At 40.2% G+C, this 25,743-nt stretch overlaps 1 protein-coding gene across 1 annotated transcript in view; it reads right to left on the bottom strand.

Annotated features, from left to right (window-relative positions):
• The window catches only part of kiaa0513 (KIAA0513 ortholog), a 31,621-nt gene extending 8,016 nt beyond the window's left edge, over positions 1–23,605 (bottom strand). The window contains exons 1-9 of the mRNA XM_073472164.1: positions 23,551–23,605; positions 12,525–13,119; positions 8,580–8,679; positions 8,168–8,241; positions 7,643–7,713; positions 6,376–6,583; positions 6,253–6,293; positions 6,029–6,098; positions 5,148–5,225 (exon numbers count right to left, since the gene is read on the bottom strand). Of these exons, the coding sequence (XP_073328265.1) occupies positions 5,148–5,225; positions 6,029–6,098; positions 6,253–6,293; positions 6,376–6,583; positions 7,643–7,713; positions 8,168–8,241; positions 8,580–8,679; positions 12,525–12,919 (1,037 nt within the window). The 5' untranslated portion in view covers positions 12,920–13,119; positions 23,551–23,605. The remainder of the gene's footprint in view (positions 1–5,147; positions 5,226–6,028; positions 6,099–6,252; positions 6,294–6,375; positions 6,584–7,642; positions 7,714–8,167; positions 8,242–8,579; positions 8,680–12,524; positions 13,120–23,550) is intronic.
• Between the last annotated feature and the right edge of the window lie 2,138 nt (positions 23,606–25,743).

Genomic DNA, 25,743 nt, shown 5'->3' with positions numbered 1-25,743 from the left:
TGGCGGTGGCTGTCCGGCAGGGGGCATAGAGTGTGCGCACTTGAGACTTCCGCTGACTGAGCCGGCTAACTTCCGGTTTATCGCCATTTAAAATGATTTAATCTTGCGGCTCTTCTAGACATTACAGATTTCATTGGACTGAATGGCTCAAATTCTGACAGTAAAATGAGTCATTTCATGAGGGTTGTGACACTCAAAAAAATGTATCCATGGTTTTACAGACGTGTCTTTCACAATGTTGGCTTATGGGAAAAAGTCTTTTTGGGCCCCTGTGCATCACATGATGATGTAATTACCAGTTTGGCCACTACGAAAACTGGCTTCAAGGCCTGGCACTCTTCCTGGCGGCTTGATCTCAACGATGAGGCCAGCCGTCTTCTTTGCAAAGGAAGTTCCGGTCAAGCCAACAGCTTTAAATACTCCTCCTCTTCTTCGTTGGTTTTACCAGCGGACTAAAAACCACTCCACTTCCACTGTATGTGAGTATATAACATCATGCTATTCACTGACAGGTGCACTTTCTTGAGTGAGTAAGAACGGGATGCGCTGCTCCAAGAATAGAAAATCAATATGTAGCGGCTAATGTTGATATTGTTGCGGACCGCCACAAATAAATAAATGTGTTTGCTGAAGTAAACTGCTGATGACAGAGCTGATGTATGCTGCGTGATGCATGCGTGTGTGAAGAGGTGGGTGGGGCCGGAGGGCAGATGGTCTATGTGCGCTGTAAAATTACATTGGGGATTGGAAAAAAGTAGAATTGGGATTTTATCTTCCTGGGCGGGTATCAATTTACCTGGGCGGGCAGGCCAAGTACAGCCTATGTATGGGTAACACTGCACACAAAACAACAACTCCAGTGTTCTTTTTTTAGCTCATTGCTCCTCTCTCATCAAATTTATTTGAGATTATTATCTCTAATAAACCTACAGTAAACTACCTGTCCAGAACCAAATGGCAGACAGACAAAATTAACTACTAGCAGCTGAAAAAAGTCAGATTTTGCAGGTAACGAGCCAAAACAGAGCTAAAAACTAAGCAAATATTCGATTCATATTCATCAGGTGGACATAAACAGTACTCTAAATGAATGAGGATGTTACTCTCTGTCTGTGAGTAAACAGCATGAATCTACTATTTAGACCGGTGCCAATCCACCTTGCTTCCACTCGTAATGACTATTATTATTATTTGACTTTTGACATTATCTTGATATGATATAAGGTCTATGTGCAGAGCAGGAACTCGTAGACGTAGCCAGCAGGAGAAACAATACTGCACATATTCAATATGCCACATAACCAGGAAATAAACCTGGAAACTTTTTTAGTCAATGTGCCAGGGCCCAGGTGAGCAATTTTCACTGGATTGAAAAGTACCATCTTCACAGTTGGTATGGTAAGTAAGTAGAAGAATTGATCACTTTTGACCATTTCTTCCAACAACAAGAGAGAAAACTTATTTATACATTTGAAATTAACTATAGACAAAACGGTTATTTTAGACAGCTGTGTTGACTGTTTTACAAAGAATATAACTGACTGTTTTTCATATCACCTATAACTTGGGTCTCCAATGGGGGGATCTGCAACCCCTAGAGGGTCCACTGAGTTACTGCAGGTGAGCAAGCTAACCTACAATAAGTCACTGGGCAGTACCTACCCATAACAGTGAACTAGTTAGCTATTAGCTAACTCAGGCTGGTCTAATTACCAGGTCGCCAAAACAGATGTTTTGTCATGTCCCATGAGGCTTTCTGTCAATACGGCGTTCATGTCACACACAGATGCATCACAACATTTGTGCATCTGTATGAGATACCAAAGGACGTGACAAAGGGGCGTTGGTTTTTGATGACCTTTGGATTAGAACTTGTGGCTAACTATGAATTATTGAAACATATTGGCCAGTTAGCTACACATTATTAGGACCAGTAACATAATTTTATACAATATATGTAGTAGGGGTCCTTGCTCCATATCTCAATCAGCTAAGGGGTCCTTGGCTTGAAAAGTGTTGAAAATCCCTGATCTATAATATTTACTCTGTAAGATATTGTCAGGAATGAAAAGAACACATCGCCAAAATTTAAACTGACTAAAAATGCAGTGTTGTACATTAGCAGCTGCTGTGTTCAATTGTTTTAAGGTGGATATGTATATTTATGGCATGTACAGCATACCCCTGCAATCAGTCTGCAGTGGAAACATAGGAGCGTGCAGATGGTAAAAAAGAGACTGCAGATGGAGGGAGAGAAAAAAATCTATCACATGCAGGGAGGTCAAAGGTGAAAACATGCAGTGAGCTGTGCAGATGCACTTAACACCTTGAGACTGCACTGATCTACTGCCTCTGTCTCCTGCTTCGGATATAAATACCAGCCCAGATATCATACACACTCTCACTGCACCTTCAGGATATTAACTGACTGTGATACTTTTACTCATCAAAGATGGCACAAAATCATTTCAACAGCAGCATGACAGAACACAGATGCCTTCAGAAGCCAAATGAAGAAAGATGAACAAAAACATAGAAATATTGAGACAGAACTCACATAAAGCTAAACAACCAAATGGGGTACACTCTAATGTGGACATTATTGTCCTGCTGTGATTAAGTAAATTATATATTTTAATCTCTACAAAACACAGTCTAGATTCACACCACGTCCCTGTTGTCCAGTCTAAGTATTTACCATTTGAGATTCTCCTATTACTGTTAACTAGAGCGTGTCTGTGACTTCCAGACCCTTCAGCCGCACCATTCACCTCAGGGCTAAACACTGAGCTGCTCTCACATCAACCCTGTTTCTGTCATCTATCAGATGTCTCACACTATCTGCCTCAGCTTTTTATGCTTTTCACTTCCCTTCTTTGATTCTCAATTCTTAGTCTGACATGCATCAGAGCTGATAAGGAGATTGTGGCGAGCAGTCAGGAGTGTCCCACTGGACTGTTTACTTCTTTAATTATAATCACTTAATACATTGATACATTTTAAATGCTACAAATTGATGAATCAAATTTAATATACTCAAACAGTACATAAAAAAGAAAATATTTAAATAACATAATCAAATCTGCTCATTGTTACTTCTGTTTCCTGATTCTGTCCACAAAAATCTGAACTAATGATCTGAATGGTGATTGAGTTTTATTTTTAATATTATAATACCCTGATTGCTTTCAAACTTTTAATCACTTTGTTTCTTGCTCTAAGAGCCCTGTTGGCCATTGTCAGGGGCAACGGTGAGCATCTCTTGCTGTGTTTTTATTGTGTGTCCAGCAAGCGAATCAGTGCACGAGAAATGAAAAAAGAAAGGGAAAGCCAATTAAACCTATCGTTGTAATATCCATGAATTCACCCAGTTTAGTTTTCGTCTCTGTCGCCTTTGTTGCTGCTAATTCTTCGATGTGTAGGGTGTCTGGGGCCAAATATTTACAGCTTCCATTTGTGATTGCTTTAATTAAATCAAATTTCATTCAATTTATATTAAATTTAATTAATTAATTAATTTTAACCTTGGCTGATGGCTCAGCTCAACCACGCTAAACAGGCCAGTGAAAACAGCTAGACACCAGACTGGACCTGCGCACAGCATGAGACTGACAGAAGCCTGCTTGAAGACAGAGAGTACAGTACAGCAGTGATTTACAGCAGCTCTGGTCAAAATAAATCCACAACTATTATAGTCCAGCTCTACATGCCGTTTACACCCACTGCTCGGGCCCGACTCTCTCTTGCTTCTCCAATTTATTTTGACCAAACTAGAGGTAATTGTGGAAAGACAAACCAAGACTGTTTTGTGATTTAGTTTCTGTCAAGTCTTAATTAAGTATGTTTTATGATGAGATATCGAGTCCAGCTGGTCTTGGTTTGGTTTGTGAGTTTATTTTGTTTACTTATTAGACTAAGTAGCGAACTCATCACTTTTACATCTCCAAGCTGAAACTATGGGGCTATCAGACTGTCACCTCTTGTGGTACAATGTAGTATAACGAGACAGGATGTGTTGGGGCTAGCTGGTTAGCATGCTAACTTCAGTAGACAGCCCTGCAACACAGTACATAGACATCATTGACATTACATTAACATTATCGTTTCTTCACATCAAGTGTTGATAATGTATGTTTTAAACTTAAATTCTGGCCAGATCTCACGTACATAATGCCTCTTTAACGTGTTAGCTCTGTTAATCACCTTTATGTTCTTTACGTACCAAAGGGCCTCAAGCATACTTTTTTCATAACAATCTGAGAATTAACTTCATTTTGAATGTTTTAGACACACACCACAAACATCATTGTCCTCTAAGCCTGGAGGCTAGTTAGCCCTCAAACTCAAAGAGCTCCCTAAAAATTCTAAGTACAGCTCTTCGTGTTCAGACTGTGACAAAAAATGGAAACCAAATATCTAGCTTGAAAACACGCTGGTTTTTTTAAGCTAGCTCCCTTCAGATTTCTCCATTAGTCCAAAACAACCACTATGCTCAACCTCCATGACAGTACCAGATACTGGTTCAGGAAGTGATGCAATTTCCCTTCTTCTCCTTTCCACCTTGATTAATCTTTGCTTTTTCCTTTAGTCTGACTATTTTAAAATATTTTTAGGGCTGCGGACAAATAGATGACAGACCTCTCATGTTTCTCTTCATCCTGCGTTCCCCTGCCCGGCAGCAAGGCACAAGGAGACAAAGGGTTGAAGTCAACATGCAGAAAGAAGGGGAACAACAACAGCTTGTAAACAAGAGGAGAGGAGAGGAGAGGAGAGGAGAGGAGAGGAGAGGAGAGGAGAGGAGAGGAGAGGAGAGGAGAGGAGAGGAGAGGAGAGGAGAGGAGAGGAGAGGAGAGGAGAGGAGAGAGGAAAGGAGATGTGGGGCATCAGGAGATTATCAGCAGCAGTATTTTAGGCTGAAGCATACTCAACAGCTCTGTATGATTTGTCCTTAGATACAGGATATAGGTCTTTACTAAAGCCAGTAGTGCATCGCTACAGGATTTCCAACCTTTCTTTAAACTTCATCAGACAGAGACACTGACACAGGCACATCTACATGTTCCCCACAATCCATACTATTTCGTAATATACTGTATTATGTAACTGAATGGTTTCATTCATCTGTGTAGGTTGCCATGCACACTCACCTTGTGGTTGGTGATCTTTTCTTCCGCTCACAATGAACAGCATCAAAAAATGCAGCATTCCAAAATCTTAGTGTATGCCTGACAGAGAGAAGGGATCACATTTAAAAGGTTTCCTGCCTGATCTCTTTCACTTCACATTTGGATTAAACGGAGAGAAGTTGATCATGCTGCAGAGAGGTTTACATGGAGAGTTTTTAGGTTTTTTATGGACAGTATAATATCTGGTACTATGCAGGATTTTCCTATAGATTCACATAAATCGAATCCATCTCAGTCATCCCTTATGAGTGGCGGTGTCTGTATTTGTGGAGAGCCTGCCCTCCACCTTTATTTTATTATTTTCTTAGTCATTCGCTGCATAAAGGATGTTTCTGGGTGTCAACCTTTGGGCAGTGGCGTCTAGTCCAGTGTGCGATTTGAGGGCAGCACTTTGTATAAACAAAGTGTTAAAACCAAGAGCAGGGCTGAGCTACACACACACAGCAGAGAGGCAAACAGTGGACAGGATGAAGCATGCGCTTCACAAAATCTGGCTATGCAGCACCTTCCCACAGGGTTGTCAGGAGGTGTGTGTTTATGTGTGCTTTAGAACATAACTGCGGTGAAACAATCAGAAAATAATGTTTTATTTCTCTCTTGTCATTTTTTGACAGAATGTTCTGATTCATTGCTTTGTTTCGCTAACGCCACTCCATCTCTTCATTGACGCTCTAGCTCACTTGACCACCGCAGCTCTCTCTCTCTGGGGGGAGCTAACTTTGAATGCTGTGTTAACAAACAGCAACCAACAAGTCCTGCATAGTATGCCTTTAAGGACAATACATGTTGAATTTCCAGAGCTCCTGTATCGGTTCTTTGTGGCCAGAGTTCCCTTAACTTACCAGATGGGCTGCTGCTTCAGGTGGGTGTACAGGTACACCTTCTCTTTTTTTTCCTCTGGAGACTCAGACACTGCGGTGGAAGAAAAAACATGGCAGGCACTAGCACAGCTCATTCAATATCTAAATCAGAATTTATGAAAACTTACAGAGTAGTGGAGCAGGAGAAACTACTGTACTGCTAATTGCACTGCAATGTAGTTAAAGTAATTTTTGGTGCACTATACCTGGTGATATGGGCTTTGTCTCAACTGAGCTCCCTCCCTCTCTAGAAATGAGAATGCAGTAGAGTAAGGAATAAAGACTATACATATGCATTCAAATAATTCAGAGGAGAAGCATTTGCTCACTCAGTCTTTGGAGCCACTGAGCTCCTCAGCTTGCTCTCCAGGCCTCCAAAGAAGCCTTTGACGTCAGTCTTGGATGTGTTTTTGAGGAGGCGCTCGGCAGCATCCTTCTTCCCAGTCAGCCAGGAGTTGGCTTTGTTGAGGTATGAGTCCAAGCCAGCTGGAGGACCACCACGATCCAGCAGCTCTGAGGGAGATGGCTGGGACTTCCCTTAATGAGAAGAAGCAGAGGGTTCAAAATGATGACATCTGTTTTATGTGTTTCAAAGCCCTACAAGGCACATTTGTTTAAAGATAAATGTGTCCTGTATTCTTGCCCTGAGACATGATGGACTGGTGAGGCTGATAAACAGAGTACAGATTACAAATTATACAGATGACACCTTACTCTTGAGCCTCTGAGTCAAGGTTAATCTAACAGGTGTTAGAATTACCGCCTTGCAGTTGTATGCCTCCCCGTGCCAGTCAAGTTGCAGTTTACATCCATATTTGTCCAGATTCATATAATATAGACTTTAAAGGAATTTACTCAAATGTATTAAATGTAGTTCTTGGTGAATTGGACATTATCACTGTACTGACCAGTGAATAATTTCCAGTGAAAAACACATCACTTAGAGACTATGTTTTACTGAGGGGTACAGAGGACTGATGGCTTCATCACATGGTGCAACGACAATCACCTGAAGCTTAAAAGAAGAAAGACCAATGAGCTTGTGTGGGACTGCTGCTTTATGTCTGTTAGTGTGGAAGGCCATTGAGAGAAACAAAGAACTGTCAAAATCCTTGTATGTGTGCATGTTTGGTCAATAAAGCTAATTCTGATAGAACATCAAGAAGTGATTAATAGTAAAACATGCTGCTTTTGATTCAAATATCAAGATTATAATGTAAATATTGCAGCTTTACTTTATGTGTTTATGTAAATTTATAGCAGACCTGACAGCAGACAGATGTTGATGCACTGTACCACAGTGGTACACTAATCACTCATAACTTCCTGCTTGCATGAGAACAAACAGTACTGTCATGCAGCCCTCAAAGTCACTGCATATGTTTGCGTTGTTGTGTCAAGAGAAGCCAAAGGGCAATCCTGGTAACACTCTCTGAATGAGCACCGAGGAGTGACGCTCACTGAAACATGCACAGCTCTGAACTCAACACCATGCTGCGTTCATGTCCAACCAGGAACATCTCTAGCAGTCGATAAAAGAGTAATAAACATAACGTATATGTGTGAAGAGGAGAGGGAGATTGAATGTGACCTTACCAATGTAGTAGTATGTGAAGCACATAGTCATGAGGTTCTTGGCTGGGCTGTAGTCATCCATTTGGTAACATCTGTGAACACACTATTTCTTTAGAGATGATCCTGTCATGAGCTCACTGCGACAACTTATGTAACTTACTGGAGCCATTTCACTAAAAGGATAAGTGGCTGACGCTTTACATTTTTCATGTTGTCAAGGAATCTCATGAAAAGACCCAAACCACAATTAGTTGATCCTACTAATAAAAAGCACAGAGTTTCCTCCTGTTTGAGTAACATTTGCTAAAAACTACAAAACCCAGTGGTTTTAGAAATGTAATCAGCCTTTTAATTCATAATTTTACAGGTTTACGTCTTCAGTAGGAACCACAGGCTGAGTGCCACAGACGGGGTCAAATCAGAAAATATTGAGAGATTTTTGTCTTGTCGTGGCACTATCTGATAACTTTTCATATTATCACCAGCCATATCCTTGACAGTCAAATAGCATTGTTCTCTAACAAAATTAAAGGCATAAAGACTCACTCAAACAGCACAACAGCAAAAGACTGCACCAGTCTGTAGAAGGTGGCTTCAGTCACACATTTAGAGTGGCAGCGCTGTGAATACAGTATGACAAAGCTTATTAAGTAAAGGTAAAAAGACAAAATCTCGGCTCATCAGCTATGTTGCACAAATACACTTCATAGATACTTATTTCATCAGATATTTTGGTTTTATTTCCTGTATTCAAGTAGGTATTTTTGCACTAGAATGTGCGACATTTACTTTAAAGTTAATAAAAGTAATCAAAAAAATGAACTGTATGCTTCAGGGGCCATCAAGAACCAGTATTTTTGTTGGCCAGTGCAATTGGAATATTGGAGTTATTTTTTTTATTAAAAGGTTCCCTTATCATGTCTGATGAGTTAGCATTTCATCATTTCCCCATATTCACCTGTGCGCTGACGTATTTGGCAAACCACTCCCTGCCTTTGCCATTCTCTCCACTGCACAGCTCTCCAAAACGAGCCTTCTCTTCCTGGTCAAAGTCCTCCCTGTGAAAACATGGTCCAAAAACTCATTAATTTAGAGGCCATGCAAAAACACAGTCTCTTCACAGCTGGTTTTGATTACTTTACGATTTATCAGCTTGATTGTACAAATTAGAAAAGTAAAGTGTGTTAAACTCAACGCAGGAAATTTCAGTATCTAACAGCTTTGCATGGACAATAAGTCTATGGAACAAAAAAATTAAACATGCATCATTGAGCTGTTTATAAGTTTGTATTGATTGAAAATGTACAATAAAGGTATGATAGATAGATTTGATGACTTGATTAAAAGCGTGAAGCTGTGAACAAATTGTGAGCGCTTTTCTATCTCTATCAGATAAATGGAAAAAGGCATTGTGATAATACCAGGATTGCCACAGTAACACAAGAAAAATCTCTACAGTTGAAGGGGAGTTTTTACCCACTACCTCGTGTAGCTGTGTTCTGAGGGGCAAGGGGGCACGCAAGGGGATATGGCTAAAAATTGGAAATGGCATTAACTAAGATAGAGGTTACAGCAGGGGTTTCAAATTGCCAGTCCTCAGGTCATTTCCAGACCTCCCTCCCCCTCCCTCTTGCCCACATTATGATGTAAAAAATATAATAAAATCCGGCCAGCAAAATTATCCAGGCTAGTATGGATCCCACCGCAGTTCTCACAAGACCAGCTGTGCTCTGCCTGTAAAACTGTTAACTCACACAGTAGCTCTGGAAAAGTCTGTGGTCTGATACGGCGGCCTACGAGTCGCAGCCCTGCCAGCAACACACCGACCCCTTCGACCTCTGTCCTACAAGACACTGCAGCTGCGACAAAAAAAAACTCATCAATAATTATCGATATTGACTGATATGAAACGTCGTGACACACTTTTCGGCCATATTGCTCAGGCCTAGTACATTATGTTACCCAACTGGCCATCTCACACAATAAAGACAGTTAACGAAGATCTGGAAGAACTACAAGTGTACGAAAAGCCACACAGTGGTGAACAGCAGCATCATCCTGTCAAAATATATGTGGCTCTTCATCTTTGTATCCCTTTCATCAGGGTATAGAGATGGGATAGAGACTATCAGTAATCTACTAGCAGGGTCCATTCATGAAAGACTTTTCTAAAGAAGTTAAGAGGGTCGTCTGCACTACACACTTCTAATGAGTTCTAACGCATGAAACAATTTCTTTCAGACAAGATAGATTATTACATCACAGAGGAGGTTAATGTGTCATTTTTCAAATTACCTGACAGAGATACAAAATTAACCAAGGTCAGAAAAGATCAGGCCTGCAGCAAAAATGCCAGAAAGGTTTTTAAAAATGTCTGTGAAATTAAATAAAAAGGTGCCCTGATATTTAGAAGCAACCTTTTAACATTTCAACCTGTTCACATTTGATTTCTTTTCATGTATTCCACATGGGTCTCTGCTGGTGACCCATGAGAATCTCTGACCGGGAATGAAACAGTGTTGATGTGAATATTAGCAAATACACAGCCTGCAACAAGATAAACTCTCTGCACAACTCAGTCAGGAAAAATGGGTGGAAAAAATGCAAGATGCAATGCAAGTGAAACACCCAGCAGTTCACTGTTGTGTGCTGAGGAGCGAGCCACCATCTAGATTATTGATGCCAGAGGGTTAAACAAATTGTCTGACAGTCACATTGCTAAGCCTGGACTTCCATCAGGTTCCTTTTTAGACAACACCTAGCACTCTGAGGTGACCTGATGCAACTGAGGGGCACCTTCAGCATTCAGCACTTCTACTGCACCAATGATGCATGGCAGCCACACAACACTTACAGCTACAGCTACCCCAGCATCACTCAGGGCAGAGCGTCTGCAGTGTCTCTATGAGCTACTATGGATTGTCTCTATACTGTTTGTTCCTGTGCTGCTTTGTAGTGTTGTCAGAAATATCCAAATATTGAAACATATTGATTCTGAATATTTGAAAAGATGTCAATGCTAATGCTTTTCTTTTGCTCTTTGCTCCGACAGCAAGTTGACACATTTATTTTTATGTATTGTTTATTAGCAGGGATGAAGCACAATACATGTATTGTACCAAATGTAGCTAAAAGCTCATTTCCATTTGCAGTCCCTGGGTGGCTACCGCCACTGCTGTACAGGTAACAGAAAATAAGGATCAATTATAGTAAACCAATAACCTTACAGTTAATACCATCAATAAAACAAACCAATAAGACAATAAGACAAACCAAAAGAACAATATGAAATCTAAACAATGATACAACTGCCCTGACACATAACAATAATAATAATCATAATAATAATAATAATAATAAAGTTGGCTTGATTTTGACTTTATGCTTATTTTTGCGTGTGTACTTGAACAAATTCTTCCTTCAGCTTTAACCTGAATAACATCAAATTTTGAAAGGGGTCAATGTTAACACGTTTTTGATGAAACATTATTGAAAGCTTGAGTCTTCTTTGAAGGGCATGACTGTGGTAGCGCAGGGAATACTGATGATTTGCCATGAAACAGAAAGTTGCTGTAACCCGGCTGTACATGGTCGAATCTGCACCAAACTTCACACGTTTTTTAAGAGTCCTGGCCTGAACACATTTACACGCCATAGTGCCCCCTAGTGGCAGCACGCAATTTTTATAAACTGTGAGGTACTTCTCCGAGCCACATGACCATATCTGCCTCGCCATGTTGAGAAAACACTTGAACACCTTGATGATGCCGTACTGTAAAGATCATGAGTGTTTGTTGGTGCTGTCTAGTCCTGGTATCCTTCAACCTAAAATGTAATTACTGAGTGTTCTCTAGTGCCACATAGTGGACACAGGAAGTCACACTGACCTCTTTCATCTGCAGCTAGAATGGCACTCAGTAGAGCACATACCTCCACCAAGGCCCAACAGTCAGCTTTAATTCAATCAAGCCTAATCCAATAATAAATAAAACATATTGAAATCCACTAGATCCAGATTTTTATTTGGATTCTCATCAAACTGTATTCACTTAAAGATGCCAGCCACCTAAATACGCCTCATTTTTTTCATCCAGGTCCATGCATTATTCCCTGAGAAATTAATGAAAAACAGTCTATCTCGCAATGATACAGAAAGTGAGAAAAAATGCCTGGCAGAGGTAATTATGATGTTATCATGAGAATGGTTGACGGTGGACAGTGACTACTGGTTACTTTACTACACTGATTAAACTTTGCACTCCACAACATTACCAGAGTCACAAAGGACAGTTTTTCAAAAAAAGGTAACAAAAATAGATGTTTGAAAACCAGTTTAAACAAGGAGTTGTTCTTCCTTGTCAAAACCATGTGCCTACATTACCTACAATGCAGCTCACCACTGAAAGCTCATTTGGAGATTTGGGTATGTTATACTACTAGCAGCTACTGAACCCCAAACCCCCAGGAAGAGTGTCAGGCTTTGAAGCACATTTGACATTGTGGGCATACCGTGTAATTTTAAAGTCACATGGCACACTGGCTCAAAAGGCCTTCTTCCCATAAGCTTACATTATTAAAGACCAAGCTATAAAACAGTGGGTAAATCTTTTAAAGCATCACAGCTCCTGCAAAATGAATTCACTAAAATAATTTGATTTATTTGGTCAGATAACAATTTAAAAGTCTTGAAGAACTGCTTGATTAAATCATGATATCCCCATTTAAGTTGGCAAAGGGCTTAACAGGAAGTTAGTGGACTTGGCTGGTGGAAGTCTCTCCATGTAATGCAGTGTCTAAGAACAGCCCTGTGTGACAGAAGTTTTCCAACTAAATTCACCTTTGGTTTGACCTCATATTGGTTCATAACATAACACAGAAAGGACAAGAAACTGTTTTTCCTTACTTTCCATGAAACACCTTCTTCACATAAGCCTTCATGAATTGCCTCCTCTCCACCGTCTCAGCTTCAGCTTCCTCTCCACTGTGAGCAGACGAAGATGAAGACCTCCTCAGTTCCCACATATGAGAGGGCGGGTCCATGTCATTTTCACTGTCTGCTGACTCTGTAGCATCGCTGTCATTGTCTCCTTCCTCTTGGTTGTGGTAGTGGTGAAAACTGGGTTTGCTTGGTGCCATGGGCTCTGGCAGGAGGGGCTGTTGGTGGATTCCCATGGAAGACTTGGGCTCTGGGGAGAAAATGTCTGTATGGTCTTGGTGTTGCCCTCCATCCACACTAATAGTTGTGGCCTCTGAGGGCAGGTCAAAGTCATTTGGGTTGTCCACTGCTATGCCCTCCATGTTAGAAGTTCCTTCCTTTTAGCTGTGAAACAGTATTTTTGAATGAGCTGCTTATTGCTCTACAATAACATGAGGATGGTCACAGATGTGGGTGCTAGTTGAAGGTTTTAACTGAGGTCACTGTTGTTATTGAGTTTTGATCTTGCAGACCCTCCCACCCCTTGAGGGTGCTATCAAGTGAATTCACAAAGCCAGTGCATCTGTGAACAAAGAAAAGAGAAAATTAGCATTGTGGTCATCTTTTACATATCATAAGGTCATATGGAGGATTAAAAGTCAGAACGGATTATTACACATCATCCTGAGGAGAACATGAATGTCAATTCATTCAGTAATTGTCCAGATATTTCAGCCTGCTCCATAGTGGCGGGCGGATCATCTGAACGATATACAGTAGAAATCCTTACACCACTTACACTTAATATCTTCTTCAGTTTATTCTGATAGTCTATTTTATTCTATCTGACTTGTTTTGTGTCTGTGTAACTAACATGCTGACTTGTTTGTGTCTGTGTAATTAACGTGCTGACTTGTGTACTTAACATACTGACTTGTGTACTTAACGTGCTGACTTGTGTACTTAACGTGCTGACTTGTGTACTTAACGTGCTGACTTGTGTACTTAATGTGCTGACTTGTTTGTGTCTGTGTACAACTACTCCACGTGCCTTTAATTGCCCCCAAAATAAAGTTTTTTTAATTTAATTGAATTGAACACTGCTAACATGCATAACATGTAAGAACTAGGAATGCACAATTTTTTTCAGCTGATACTGATAACCAATCATAATTTCACATTTTTGTATTTTTAAAATCAGTCCATAACCTGTAGTTTATGCACCCCCGAGGGTAAAAGGGCTAAGATATAGCGGGCAAAGATGGATGATTTATTATTCATAGCACTAATAAGATTTATTGTGTTAAACTCATAGACCTTTTCCCTCCTCTACAAATACTTGCAGAACACCTATTGCATGTTGTGTTGTCTTCTGAACTTGAAAACCAAGTGTGGCTCTCGTCTACATTGCGTTGCTGTACACAGGTGCCGCAGCTCTACGTCATGAACGCAACAATAGCATTGTTGTTGATCTTCTTTTTGTCTGTGTTTCCTGGCGGCTGGCAAACCAACTTTAAAAGGTGCATACTGCCACATACTGTGTGTAAATGCTGCACTTGTCCAGTCACCTAAAGCAATTTGGCTTTGTATTATCGGTTCCATTTATTGACTATAATTTCATTATCTGCCAATAACAGATAATGTAATTTTTTCCATTATGGGGTTGATCATTTATCAGTTAATCGTGCATCCCTTGTAAGAACTAACACCCAAATCTTTGGTAAAGGGCACACAGCAAGTCTTTACCGAACGAGAGGAAATGTATCTAACAGCGAGTCCAGTTTTCTCTGCACACAGCTGCTCACTGATGTTTAGCAGACAATTTGGATTTCACTCTTAGATTTTAATTTGTCATTTATCAGAAGATAGAGTGCTTTGCCTGTCACCATCCCGAAGTGTGTTCAATTTGTCCTTCGTACTAAGTGTTTCATCTCCTCTCTCACTAGAACATGTTGCCTACCAGGAAGTGACTTAGAAGAAGGAGGATGTTTGTTTTTAATGAAAAAATACTCTATACTGGGCCTTTTTCACAGCCGGCATTTTGATCTACCACAGAAAGACAATCACATAATAACATTAATAATGGCTATAGCCAAGTTTCGGTACCTGAGATAGCATGATTACTGTGACGTTATAGAAAGAAAGACAAGGACATCTCCCCAAAAGTCAGCCACTGACTCGAAAATTCCTGACCAATATGCTGTTTAGTTTACTAAAATAGTATGTTTATTAGTATGAAACCAATAGTATGTGACAGACAATAGACATTATTTCAAGGTTAGCATTGCGACTGCGATAAAAGTAGATTTACAAACGACACGCTTTAATTCACATACATCACATAAAGCATGTGTGCTTGTATTTACAGGCATGTGCAGTATTTCATATGCTCTGCAAATGAAATTATAACTTCCGACTTCACATTGTTAGCTAACTCAATCTGCTATTCTGTAGCTTCAACACTGACCAGCGAGGCGTCAAGATGCGTCTTAAAAATACAGCCACCACTAGTGGAGAGGGCAGCACATATACATCTTGATGTTTTCTATTGTAATTTAGTCTTATAGCACCAGGTTGATGAGCAGGAACATTTAAATGTAGCAGTTCACTTCATAAAGTGTATATTTTATTCATTCTATTATCATTTTAAAAGGACAGTTTTCAAGTTCTATGTGAAAAATGTTAAAAGGCTCACATTCTTGCTGTGTGCAGTTTTCTATTTATTTAGGCCTAACATCTTATTTTATTTGTTATTTTATTAATGCAGCAGGAACAGCTAAATGTAGCAGTTTACTTCATTAAGTGTTTTAATTACCAGATTTATATGTAGTATAACAAGATGCTACTGAAATAAAAACCTAGAAACTGACATGTGATGTGCATTGTTACTGGAAATATGACTCATGATATATTGACTCAAGAAATGAATAATTTAACTGGTTAGGACTGAAATAAAATTTTTTGTTATTATAGAAAGAGTAATCTACTGAAAAAAGGTACCGTTGGTATCTAATTACAGGTACCGGTATCGGTTCAAATACGAACAGTACCCAACCCTAAAAACATCTTAAACATGCAGGGTATTTGGAGATGTTGGCAGTGAAAGTCTGGACCGTGGCTACTTCTCTTGCCATGATAACATGTAAATGTCTGTGTAAAGTGCTATTTTAGATGATGTTATGGTAGAACCACTTTATATCCAAGAGAGTTACAAAAGATTAAAAAAAATAAATAAATCAAAGATACGGTTATTTAAATTATTCTTTTATTGTTACTTGTATTTTAATTTGAAAAAGCATAAAATACCAAGTAATAAAGCAACAAGTGCGGGGTATAAACCAACAAAAAAAATGTGTTAAAAGTTTTCATCACACATAAAAATGTAATGTTTATTTAAATTACATAGGTGTGAAAATGCATGTGTGGTTATTTCTTGTGGTTGTTATTCAGCTATGAAGGATGTGAGCTGCAGAGAGCAGGTTTGTGGCCTGATAGTAAAAACAAAACTTCCTGACAGTACTCTTGTGTTTGCTTGATCAGAGTTTCCTGGAAGAGACTAAACATGATAGGCCTACGTGCTCAGTTCACAAATGAAAAGGGAGTGGGACAAATAATGAGGAAACATTTTGAAGAGATTAGAACACATTCCATCTGATCAAATACAGAGACTCTGCAGCTTCTCAGTTAAACCTGTAAGTTGTACCCTTTGCTTGTGTTTTATGAAATTTCTAATGACTACTGGAGGAAGGAAAAAGCTTTCTAACTAGTTCCTTTTTGTACATCAGCATTCATATCATGCAAATAACAGGAAGTTGAAATCATTGATTGAAAACCACGGAGACAGGAAACTCAAATCTTAAACTTCATATCTGATCTGGTCAAACAATTTCCTACAGTCACAAACTGTACATCTATTGCGTAAGTCAAACAGCACTGTACTCACCACTGCTCTGATTTTAAATAATGACCCCATCATAGCACAGTACATAACAGTGACTCCCACCCAGGGATTCCCAGGACTCTTCACCCTGGCCCCATTCACTCTGAGGAGGAACAGTGCAACGGCTGCCCCTTCATACACACATATCCTACACTCCGCCCTTGAGCTAATCTGCTGTAGCTCCTCTATCATAGGGTACTGTTTGGTCTTCTGACTGAACATACAGTGCTTTTAATACCGTTAGCCTCACACACACCCAAGCACACCCACACACAAGCCAGGCTACGTGCCCTGGGGCCTATTGTATGTTTGGGCTGTAGCTCTGAAGATGGAGTGGTTATATAATGCAGTATTTGGTGAGTAAGACTCTGGGTGACACATTCAGACACACACATACACACACAAACACACACACACACACACACACACACACACACACACACACACACACACAGACTCAGACTCAGACTCAGACTCAGACCCTCAAAGTGAAAACAATACCAATCCCAATATTCAGCTTTCTGGTGGAGTTCAGATTTTGACGGCTTTACATTGAGTTACTGATAAAGGTGTCTCACAAGGATCTATAATAACATTGCATGTTTATTTTTTCTTTTCCTCATAGAACCATATTGTATCCCATTGGCTCTACCGCAAACCAAGCCCTCTCTGCACTGGTTGTTCTTTTATATATTTAAATGTCTAAAACAGTATTTTCTTAATTAGCTTCCTCTTTGCACAACAGGATGTGACACGAACGCAACATACTTTTGCCAAAGTTAGAACAATTTTGGTTATTGAACATGAAAGATTTCTGTATTTGTGTTCTTGTCTCTGCTCTTCTCACTGTTTAAAGGTTGTGGGACAAGGGTGTTGTCATATATTTACCTGCACCAATAAGGATTTAGCATCATTTGAATCAGAGCATGATAACAGTTATTGGGTTGTTTGGTCATTGTCAAATAAATCTGAAGAAGCCGCACCCATACAGCCCCGATGGAGCAGATCAGCAGAGTTTGGCTGTTAAATTTAAAATAATAACTTAAAGGACCGATTTGTAAATTCCAGCCACCTGCTTCAAACAAATAGGGGGCAGTATTTCCCCCCTTCTCAATGTTTAGTTCAAACCCTTTTGTGATTTTTCTTTTATATTTCATTTGTTTCTATGCAAATAAATTATTGCAAATTGTTAAAATAAAAATAAAGTCTGAAATAATTACTTCTATGTATATATGTATTTACCCTATATTCACCATTGCCCAGTTGCACTGTTGCATTTTTTTGTTACACAAAAAGTGCAAAACGTTTTCTTTTCTCTTTCTACTGACTTCCTGCCATGGCATAAAATTGCTATCTCGATCCATACTGTCACCCATGATAGTTAGATTCACAATACAGTATTGCTCATCCACCAATACTTTGCTCACTCCTTCTCTCTCTCTCAACACCAACTCCAAACTGCTCCTCCTTCCTGTCCATTCCAGCGCAGTAGTTCCCTCCGGCCGGCTCGACTTTTTTCATCCTCTCCTGCGTCACACAGTGACTCACTATTGCCTCTCAGGCCAGGAGGACTTATTACAGAATGTATTACAGAAGGGATGGCCCGTCCTAGCTGCTTTGGGTAGCTAAGCAGTGGCTATCTTTGCAATAAGATACATAGGCATTCTGTGACATAACGCCAGAACTGTTACTTCTTCACACCCTGTTGATAGGGTTAGTTCATTTTCGATTTTTAAAAAATAAAAATGTATTTAATTATTGAAATTATTTTTAAAAGATTATTTAAGTTATGTTCTCTTTTAAAACTCTGATTAAGCTTATTCTATACTCCAAGCAGATAGAATGTATGAATTTCACAAAAGCACATATCTCTGAAGTTTCTACTCGATCACAATCTCTTCAGCGCACATTGAACAGCTTGCTCAAAATATAAATAATCAAATGTGTCTTTCTTCTACCCGAACAAAGGTTATTTCTACTTGAACAACAGGGAAAAAAACCCAAACCAATACAAACCACACTATTTATCTACACAAGATTATGTAGATATTCTTTATGTTGATGCTGCTGCCACTGCCCTTAAACCACGAGAAGCCCTTTGCTACAGTGCCATTCAATTCAGTTTGTTTGTCAGGTCCATCTTGACGCAGAAATCTTCCGGAAAAAATACAGACTACCTGTCTGTCTTTCATGTTAGAGAGGCAAAGCAAGACCCTACCAGGAAAACTAAACATATGGCACACAGTTTATCAGTCTTACTGGTGTTACAGGAGTTGTGAAATGTCACCTGTCACATCTTTCCCTCACAGCTTTTATCTGGAGGCCTGAGCTGAACTGAGCGAGCAGCAGAGCCCCTCAGTCAGTCATGATTCCCTGCCGGAGATAGAGGGCAGCGGTACAATCACCTGCAGGCCAAAACTGTTTTTTTTAAATGTGTCCTGTCCTGTCCTCCTGTCACACACACACACACACACACACACACACACACACACACACACACACACACACACACACACACACACACACACATACTGGGGGGGACTCATGTTCATTCATTCAGACTGTAAAGTCTGCAGTATTTCTGCTTCCATGAGCAGGAAGGGGACCCCCCATTAAACACCTTCCACCCTACTCCAACCAAGGGCGTAGGTTTGGTCTCAGCTTTGGTAGTGACATTACCAACCTCACCCCACCCGCTTCTTGAATAGGAAATCGAAACGGTAATACCACGCATTTCATTACCACTAAGTGGTCAGTAGATGGCGACTGTGCACCGCAAATAACAGGCAAAACATTAACGGTATCCAAGATCATAATGGATAGGCCTATGGATATTTAGACCAGCACAGCAGCCCCAGTACTACAAACAAAATGACTACACATTAAAATATCCAGAGACTCATGGCAATGCATATAGTTCAAAGAGATGAGAAACTGTCAATTCAATGGGTTCATTTGACAACATTATGTTAAGTCATTTTGAGAATTTAAGTCTGATCTGATCATCTGAGACATTTTTAAAAGCCAAATAACTGCACAATGTATGCTGGAGGGGGGAAAATAATGATGTGAAGACTGTTGGTGTTATTGAGTTAAAACACAGTAGGCCTAGTACAAACACTATGTCCATGCTTACCTGCTGCCGAGCTTACATGTTGCCATGGTGTATTTAGGGCTGATGAAACGAAACCTGCTATAAGGCCAAACCGGGCAAGAAGAATTCTTCTATACAAAAAACATATTCTTAACCTGCACATGGCTTGCATCTGTCTTCTCTGTTATCTAAAGCTCACGCACAGAGCTTTCATTAGGTGTCCGTTTCCGTTATTAACGGGTTATTAACGGAGGGTATAAAAGAGCCTTTACACGAGGGTGGGAAACGGGGAAGACACACTTAGCTAAACATCGCACTCTGAATGCTATTCGTTTTTTTACGTGATTCTGTGCACACTATACTTACAGCCGCGGTAGTGAAATACGTTCGAATGTCCCTTTTCTTTTTTGGAGGTGGCATTGTCTCCGGAGCTTAGCCTACTGCATTGAAGTAGGAGTCCCCAGTCCCGATTGACAGATGCGGGGCGTTTTAATTTCAGCACATGGACGTTTGTTGTTCTTCTGAGTCGCATGTGGGGCCGCGGGGTTACCTGACTGACACCAGATCAGCAGTGGCCCACTAACCATCACTCTGTCGCAGCCAATAAAAACAGCGGATATGGGTCGTCATAGCACAGAATCAATGTCGGAACGTGGCAAAAAAACAAAACGTGAACAAATGTAAAATAGTTTTTATTAATGCTACCATATGTGTACTATATTGAAAATTTGAAATAGTATTTCAACATTGTCAATGAATGTAGATTTTTCCTATATAAAATTAAAATGACAAATATTGGTAGTGACTATTCTGCAATCCTCGAACATTGGTTGTGACATGTCACGACCATCTATATAGAAACCTACGCCCATGACTCCAACACACACATGCACAAAGAAACACAGAGTGTCAACCCGCACAATCCATATACCTTGAGCTTATGTCCACAGAGGGAGATGCCTGATAGTATCTTTTACCCTCTCAGGTAGCTGGATTCACGAGACCATATGATCATGTGAGGTCGCAAATCCATCTTGTTGTGCTCTTGTGGCCGAATACACAGGCACTGAATTAATAGCATCCTTTGAGGAACTACTAGTACCTCAGTCGGATACTTAAAAAGAACAGAGCCAATGATAATTGTTATTAGTAAAGCCAAGCGGCAACTTCCAAGGTTGAAAATTGAAGGCAACACAAATGTGCTGCAGTTCCTTGAATGACCACTTCAGGCTCCAAAAGCTGTCACTTACCATAAGAGCCCATGTTAAAATGCCCAACTTTACAGCAGGAATAGACATGTTTACAGCCTGGCATAAAAAAAAAACTGTTTTGGTCTCTAAAGCTAACTTCCTCACTCATGACAACTGTATGGCGCTCCTAGTAACAGCTAGACATTAGCTGTCTAGCTATCCGTCAGCAAGGGCCTTCATTCCGCTCACCTCAGCTCCACCCACACTCCACCTATTTTTTGATTAGCCTGTAGTTAGATGGACTCAGGCACTGCAAACGTGGCAATGGCTGGAGCTACAACAATGAGCTTCACAATAGCTCTTCAGAAACCTATAGGTGACATCAAAAGGACATGTTTGATACAGTCTATGAGTAAAACATGTGCTTTTCCTACTATGATAATAACTCAATCTTTCTGCTGTGAAAAAAGCGTAAATTTGAGATCTGGGAACATGGGGACATTGCTTCAACAAAGACGCCTGACAAGTGCTTACTGCAGGAAGTAAGCACTACAGCAAGCACTGCAGGACAAAGTTGAACTAGCAGTTCTGTAATCTCTGATGGATGTTTCCAATAGACAGTTGGACAGTTGTGTCTCACCTGGGGGTAAGTTTACAGGAGAGGGAAGGGGATTGCTTACGGCAGCTTTAATATTTTGTGAAAGTACCAATAGTCATCCTTACAATATTGGTGCAATATTGATATTGAAGTATTTGGTAAAAAATATTGTGATTTTTGATTATTTGTCTCCCAGTCCTGGTACTTATGAAGGGCTTTTGTGGAGATTTCAATATATTGAGATTTATATTATGGAACACCATATAGCCTTAAAATATTGCGATATTATTTTAGACCATATGAGGGCTATGAAAATATAACAGAGATTGTCATAAACCAGAGTTATGTCAGCTGCTTGAGTAAATGTAGAGTTATTTCCACGACTGACAAAAACCAAGACAGACTCCAGACATTAACAGGCAGGAGGGAGTGAGTGAAGTGTTCTAGCTGCAGAAATGTTGAGGCTTAGATGGACTCTGATGGCCCCAGCCTCCTCTAGAGAAGCTTTGACACTGTGGGGCCAAACAAGACTGGACTATATCAGAAAGAAGTGTTTGTGTGTTACCTGATTGGAGGCGTTAAAGTCAGTCATAACTTTTATCAGCTTCTGTCACCAACAAGTAGGAACTACTGACAGCAATAATAAAGTCACATATTTACAACACAGCTTGAAAGCCATAAATCCCATCACACCTAGCAGAATAATAACTGATTTACTATCACTTATGATACAGTAATTTTGTTTTATGGAACACAACGTCCTCATACGTATACATTTAAAGCCAAGTTTGTGTACACAGTGTTACAGCTGAACTGCTCGACCACACATCACACACTGCAATAGATGTGTGACAAGCAGAAGTGGCTGACGGTAGATAAGTTAGGTGTAGAATCTCAGCTGAGGTTAGCCAATGTAACAGCTGAGGGGACTGCACTTACAGATGTAATCTGCACATTACGGCAAACACTCCAAACACAACAACACTAAGTTGGAGGTTGGAGGTTCTCCTCCATGTGCACTCCCAGATAACTACAAGCACAGTCTATTAACCCAAAGAACTAGCGCCCCAGTAATATTTAGTCAGGTTAGCCTTTTTCTTAATTGGCAAATCTCTATATAATGGAACAAGATAAGTAGTGTTAATGCTGATTTAAAATTGTAGTATGGATATATGTGATTAAAGGGTAATTCCATTAATTTTGTCACATTAAAGTGTATTTAAAGGTGTTGGGGAGTACTACTGCATATGTGAAGAGGGTAGTATAAAGCTCTTTGTTTCTCCAGAGGAAGCTGCATGTAACCTGATAAATCGGCTCTGTGGAGTCAGTCAGTGGCTAAGTTGCATTGTGGGTAATGTAGGCTCCAGGTTTTGAGAAGCAGTGGTACACTGGTACAGCGTTGCACTCCTATAACACTGTGGGACTCATTATGGACAGTTTAAAAACAAATGGTCAACACTGATACAGCATAACCAGAGATACTGCCTTTCTTATTCCACGAAAAACCTGGTGCCTACGTTACACTGAAGAAGCTTAGGAGTGGACGAATTACAACAGCTGAGGTCACCTATGAATACAATGTGCTGAGTTCTGCACCTGCTGAACATAAATGTGCCAATTCACAAAAAGCTTTGTGTGCTATTTCACTTGCAATAAATCTTGGTCAATGACAAACTGAATGAGGTTTGGTTAACCTTTCTCCGTAACAGCCAGAATCTGTTGTGAATAAATAAAATAGGAAGAGTTAAAAACATACGAATGAAACAGGTGCTTGGACTCCCACAGTGAGAAGCATATTTTATAAACTGACACCGACGCTGACCTGCGGGGAGAAGTTGGCGGACTGGGCGCACATGACAGCTGAGATAGGAAGCAGCACTGAGTAAACACAGCTAAAGGCTGACATTTCCTGGAGCGTTACTCTGGTATTTTCAGACAAACAGGGACACCCCACGTCAGTCATGGACGTATATCCATACGTGAAAGCAAACACGCATCGAATACACTCTAATTAAACGACTGCGGCCAAAATAGGATGACAAGAGGAGAATTAACCCTCCGCTTTGATCCCAATAATATACAAATCGACAGAAATGTTAGCAAAATGGCGTTTACAAGTCGTTAAAGAACAAGTCTCGAATGCCTTAATTGACATTTTCATTGACATTGACATAAGTAACAGCTGTACTTACATGAAATGTCCCGTGCTGACAGGAGAACAGAGCTGCTCCTCAATGTTGTTAGTACGTCGCAGGTTTTGGTCGCGGAAGAGCGCATGCGCAGAGAGGAGCGCGCATGATGAACGGGGAACCCAATGACGTCGACGAGTAGCACAGCCAATGAGCGCAAACCAAGCAGCCGTCGTGCTGTGTCAAGTCAGCACGAATATTACCGAAAATGTCTTCTACATTTTTTTCAAAATAAAAGGCTGGACTATTTCATTGCATTAACAAAGCTGCGCTTAAACTAAGATTACATGACATTTGTTTATGTTCTTGTCAAATATTTTCAAAAACACAATAATGCTTTTTATAATGGAATACTATAGTTTCAGTGTACACTGCTCAACATTGCTCTGTTGCAGCGCTATAGTTTTGTTTTAATTATCTGCCCGGAAATGTGCCTAGCCTTCGTCTACCTTAACTGGACGAGGGGCAAACCCAGCTATACTAACTGTGCAGAATAACGATATCCCTAAGCACATGATGATGTATGCCTATGTTTCTCCATGATGAATTTGAACAAGTTTGGGGTTACTTTCATTATTTTTTTTAAGAAAAACGCGATTTTATTGAATAAAATATCATTTAATTGATACCGTCTCGACGTTATTAATGTGTTTAAAGACAATTATAGCTGGAAATTGATACATCTTGAATGGAATATCTAGCCTACATGCACAGAGGACACAGCTATCATTCCTGTGGTCCACTGTGTCAGCTAATCCAAACTGATCATGATAAAACCATGGGTGAAAATAAGTACATCTACTCAAATTACTGGAAATAAGTCATTTTCTTGAGTACTTGCACTTTTATAGTATTATTTCAAGTATAATAGGGTATGTATTAATTCTGCATTAAAATGGCGAAAAGCCCTTTGTTATATATTTTGTTAAGTTGTGTACTTACATCATGCAAAATGTTAACGAGTTTGATGTCAGGACCATTTGTCTTTATTTGTGTTACTCATGCAGTGTTTCTCTGCCCCACACAGCCAGTATACTGTGTGCCACATGGATATGTGTGTGTGTCGGAATTGTCTTGGACTTCAGTACCGCTACTCACCAGACACTGGTCCTCTCTCCTCTCTCTGATGTAGTTAATTTCCCCTCCAGCTCCAGTCAGCAGTCAACATTACAGAACACAGATACCCGAGGACAGAGCAGCTCATACATATCGCTGCAGCAGCAGGTTGATCAACACAAGTAACGATAAATCCACTTTTTAATCCCTAAACTTTAAAATTAATCTCCGATCTTCCCTCCCGTAGATAAAGAGTTCCGGATCAGAGCAGAATCCGAAGTGGCTTCAGATGTTTATTCTCCAGAGGTCCTGGCTGTTCAGAATCCAGAATCTCTAGCCGGCTCTAAGCAGCAGAGTAGCGGTTCCTGCCCCCCGGTCCGCTCCGCAAGCATCTTTTGTTTTGACAGAGAGCCCCCTAGCGGCAGAAGTTACATATTGCACGTCTAAGTATGCAATACACCATAGTCTGCTTGGTTATTTTTAAATCATAAGGAGCACTGAGTACGCCTCTAAGGTCCTCAACTGGTAGCTTCATTTACTTCGTCAACAGTGAAGAGGTGACTCTGGTGTGCTGGCCTCAGCCATATCTGAGACTGACCAATTCAAGAAAAGGTTTCAAATGGGCAAAAGAACACAAACATTGGACAGAGGAAGACTGGACAAACGTATTTTGAACAGAGGAACTGAGGTTTGAGGTGTTTGGATCTCAAGAACTTGAGATGCAGAACAAATGAAAAGATGCTGGAGGAATGCTGACGCCATCTATCAAACATGGTGGAGGAAATGTGATGGTCTTGGGTGCTTTGGAACTGTACAGTGGGGAATTTATACAGAGTCAAAGGCATCTTGAATAAGGAAGGCTTTCACTGTATTTTCCAACACAGTGCCATCACCTGTGGGCGGCACTTGATTGGGATCAACTTCATCCTACAACAGGATCATAACCCAAAGCAGCAGCACAGCTCCAAACTATGCAAGACAATTTTATGGAAGAAGCAGTCAGCTGGTACTCTGTCTATAATTGAGGGATCTCAACCCCATTCATTTTTTGGTGACCCCAAACTTTTGAGTGATAGAGTATATGGGAAAATTAATTTAATTTCCAAATTTATGGGAAATGTCACTCTCATTCACTCACCC

This window comes from Pagrus major, chromosome 8 (assembly GCF_040436345.1).
Source record: "Pagrus major chromosome 8, Pma_NU_1.0".
In the NCBI taxonomy this organism is placed as follows: Eukaryota; Metazoa; Chordata; class Actinopteri; order Spariformes; family Sparidae; genus Pagrus; species Pagrus major.
This window is presented reverse-complemented; position numbering and strand designations above follow the sequence as displayed.